The 3,576-nt window shown below is 53.9% G+C and overlaps 1 protein-coding gene across 2 annotated transcripts in view; it reads right to left on the reverse strand.

Annotated features, from left to right (window-relative positions):
• LOC103253939 (protein S100-A13) overlaps positions 1–3,216 on the reverse strand; it is a 14,762-nt gene extending 11,546 nt beyond the window's left edge. Inside the window, exons 1-2 of one of the 2 annotated variants that reach the window (XM_008052139.1) lie at positions 3,145–3,216; positions 1,963–2,156 (exon numbers count right to left, since the gene is read on the reverse strand). In XM_008052139.1, the coding sequence (XP_008050330.1) occupies positions 1,963–2,115 (153 nt within the window). In that variant the 5' untranslated portion in view covers positions 2,116–2,156; positions 3,145–3,216. Of the gene's footprint in view, positions 1–1,962; positions 2,157–2,396; positions 2,511–3,144 lie in introns of those variants that run through there. The other variant, XM_008052141.2, reaches the window with a different exon arrangement.
• Between the last annotated feature and the right edge of the window lie 360 nt (positions 3,217–3,576).

Below are 3,576 nucleotides of genomic sequence, written 5' to 3' on the forward strand. Positions count from 1 at the left end.
AAAAAACTTTTAAAAATTAGCTGGGTGTGGTGGCAGGTACCTGTAGTTCCAGCTACTTGGGAGGCTGAGGCAGGAGGATCACTTGAGCCCAGGAGTTCAAGACTGCAGTGAGACTTGATTGTGCCATTGCACTCCAGCTTGAGCGACAGAGTGAGACCCCAACTCAAAAAAAATCAATGAACTGGGCACGGTGGCTCACGCCTGTAATCCCAGTACTTTGGGAGGTGGAGGCAAGAGGACTGCCTGAGCCCAGGGGTTCGAGACCAGCTTGGGCAACTTGGAGAGATCTCGTCTCTACAATAAATCAAAAAATTATAGATGGGCATGATGGTTTGCACCTGTGGTTCCAGCTACTTGGAAGACTGAGGTAGAAGGAGTTCAAGCCTGCACTTCAGCCTGGTCAAAAGAGTAAGACTTCAGCCTGGGCAAAAGAGTGAGACTCCGACTCAAAAAAAAGGTCAATCAACCAGTAAAAATTAATAATAATAAAAAAGAGAGAGAGCTTGAAGGTACAAGAGGTGACCAGGAAATGCTGGGGTGGCGAAGTTACATAGAAGAATAGAACTGGAATGACAGGAGGGGGTCATTAGATAAAGGGAGGTTCAAAACCAAGATTTTTGGAAGCGGTGCTTTATTTTGCTAATGCCAAGGTCTGATGATTAACAGAGGAGGGGGAGGAGGCTGAGATGAGGGGGGAGACATCTTTTGAAGAGAGGCATTCAAAATATGGAAAGGTTCAGATGTGGGATGCATCTCTGTGGATGTTGAGGCCACCGAGACTAAGGACAGAAGTAGTGATGAGAAGAAAACAGTGAGCAGGAGCTGAAGAGCTGGAAGGAGTGAGACAGGAAGGAGAGAGAGCAGGTGGCACCCCGGCTCTGTGAAGCTGGGGTGGGAGTGGGGGGCTTGGGAAAGAGGAAGAACCACAATCCTGAAGAAGCGAGGAAACGCCAGGAGGTCACTTCCTGCATTTCCAGGCCCACAGGGAGTTGGATTTGGAAGAAAAACCCACCGCTGCTTGACAAGGCTAATAAGGAATGCTGTCATTTCCAGGAAGAAGATGAGAGGAAGAGTCTGAGAAGTCAGAACATGTGGGTGCTATAAATTTCAGAGACTAGCTGGGCTCGGTGGCTCAGTCTGTAATCCCGCGCCTTTGGGAGGCTGAGGTGAGTGAATTGCCTGAGCCCACGGGTTCGAGACCCACCTAGGCAACTTGGCGAGACTTCATCTCTACAATAAATCAAAAATTATTAACCGGGCGTGGTAGCGCGTGCCTGTAGTTCCAGCTACTTGGAAGACTGAGGTGGAAGGATCGCCAGAGCCCAGCAGGTGGAGGCTGCGGTGGCCGGGAGCAGCTGCTGCACTCCTGCACTCCAGTCTGGGCAACAGAGTGAGACTCCAACTCAAAAAAAAAAAAGTTTCAGAGACTGCTGCGTTTTCTTCAGAATCTGTATTCACACACTTTAATGGGCCTGTGGACTTTCAGAAAGGGTGTAAAAGAAACTGTTAGTTTGGAAGGACCAGGCCTGGAATGCCAATCCAGATTGAATGAAACTGAAATCCTGCCTGTGAGTAGGAGAGGAGGAATGACTCTCTCAGGTACCCTATTGAGGGGACTCCCACAAAGGGTGGGAAGTAACTACAGATGATCCTCACAGGCCAGCCGGCACTGAGAGTCTATTGCTCCATGAATCTGGTTGTGTTTTTATTTTGATCAGCCCCTACCCATCTTGAGGCCTCAGTTTCCAAATATATGAAGAGAGGAGTTTGACTGTGTTTTCTCTTGGCCTCCTTCTAATCTGAAGCTCTGTGAATCTCCTGGAAACCAGCTCTGGGTCCAGTCCCTGTGTTGGGCAATGAGACAAGAGGACCCAAAGGTGTCATCTGATAAGAGTACAAAGCCGGATAACACACTCCCATTTGCACAGATGCAAAATCTCAGCCCCTGAGGTCTTTCCCTACCTTGAGCAGATGAGGCAACTGCTGAGTAACCAGCTCCTTAAACTCGTTGAAGCTGAGGCTGCCCTTCCGGCCCTCCTGTGCCGCAAAGGTGAAGAAGGTGGTGACCACTGTCTCGATGGCCGCCTCCAGTTCTGTCAGTGGCTCGGCTGCCATTAGGACCCTGGAACCGGTGCTGACGTCCTCAAGGGGGTGACCTGCAGGACAGGGAAGGGGCAGAGAGGGAGAGTCAGGGAGACCAAGATGCAGGAATATGCCAGAATGCCCCTGCCTTGAAGTTGCCGCCACTGCCTTGATGTGGCCGCCTCAGCCTCTGCCTGGAGGGAGCATTGTAGGGAAGGAAGGAGGGTCAGGGGTTGAGCTTGGGGCAATAGCATCTGAGTTTAGGTGAGGCTGGGGTGTTCAGTTCTAGAAATGCCTGTTTCTGTAGGTCTCACAGTCTGGGTGTCCTTTCTAAATATCCGTGTCTTAGGGACCCCTCTGTGGTGATTCTTCGGTCTGGAGACTCCTCTGAGAGGGGGTTTGTAGTCTGAGGGTCCTCCTTTGGAGTCCTTTTGAATCGGGCGGCCCCTCTGTGGGTTGTCTGTCCCAAGGGTGCCTTCTTGTTGTCTCACCCGGCCTCAAAGGGTCATGAGGTTGTTTGTCTCCAAAGCTTGTTTATGTTGGGACCCGCAGCCGCCAGCGCTCTGCCCGCCCACACACTCTGACCGCTCTTCCCAGCAGAGTAGCTGAGGGTCTGGCAAGTGCCCAGCTGTGTCAGAGCTGGCTCAGTCTGGCCAGAAGCATCTTCTCGTCCCCCCCCCCCAACCCCTACATCTCCTCTAGGGGCAGCTGGGCAGGGTGCTGAGCCCAGAACCCCACGGATCCTCGCTCCTGTCTCCCGGTGACAAGTGTCCTGGAACAGGTCTCCTCTGACTCTCTGCGCCCAGGAAGGGTTTGGTATGGACACTCACATCTCCCAAGGGTGCAGCGGGGAAGGGGGTAGCTGGGGAAGGGTCTACGCCCACTCATCCCTCCCTTCTCCGTCCACAACCCACACACACACTCCTGCAGTTCCCGATGCTTGATCTCCCAAAGCCACTTCCTGAATCCCTTGTTTGAGCAAGCTCAGGGGGCGGGGCCTGAGAGTCCCGGGAGAAAAAAGGATCCCCAGGCTCGCTCTGGGATTAGGGGCAAGCAACTCACCAGGGCAAGGAGATGGGTGCAGCGAGCAGCAGCCACCGGGCTGAGGTTTACTAAGCAGCAGGGAGGGAAGAGACAGCCGCTCCCAAGCCTGGAGGTGTCAAGTTTCCGTCGTTGATTCCGAAGACCGGAGACCGCCCAATCACGCCTCTCGCCCTGAGCAATCAGGCCTGGGACCCGGCCCCCCCGCAACCCCGCGTGCACCCCCCACTTGGACGGGGAGAGGAGCTGCCTAGACCGATCCCGTTCAGCGGGGGTCCTGGGTCCACCACTCCCATTAGTGCGGGCTGCTGCCCCACCACACCCCCGCACCTAATCAGCAGTGTTTGAGGGGCAGGAGGAGGGGAGAGGCAAATGCCCTAAAAAAACAACTGAAGCCGGCTCGGTGGCTCAGCCTGTAATCCCAGCACTTTGGGAGGCTGAGGTGAGGGGATT

This window comes from Carlito syrichta, unplaced genomic scaffold, assembly GCF_000164805.1.
Source record: "Carlito syrichta isolate Samal-C Ts95f unplaced genomic scaffold, Tarsius_syrichta-2.0.1 Scaffold257816, whole genome shotgun sequence".
Taxonomy (NCBI): Eukaryota; Metazoa; Chordata; class Mammalia; order Primates; family Tarsiidae; genus Carlito; species Carlito syrichta.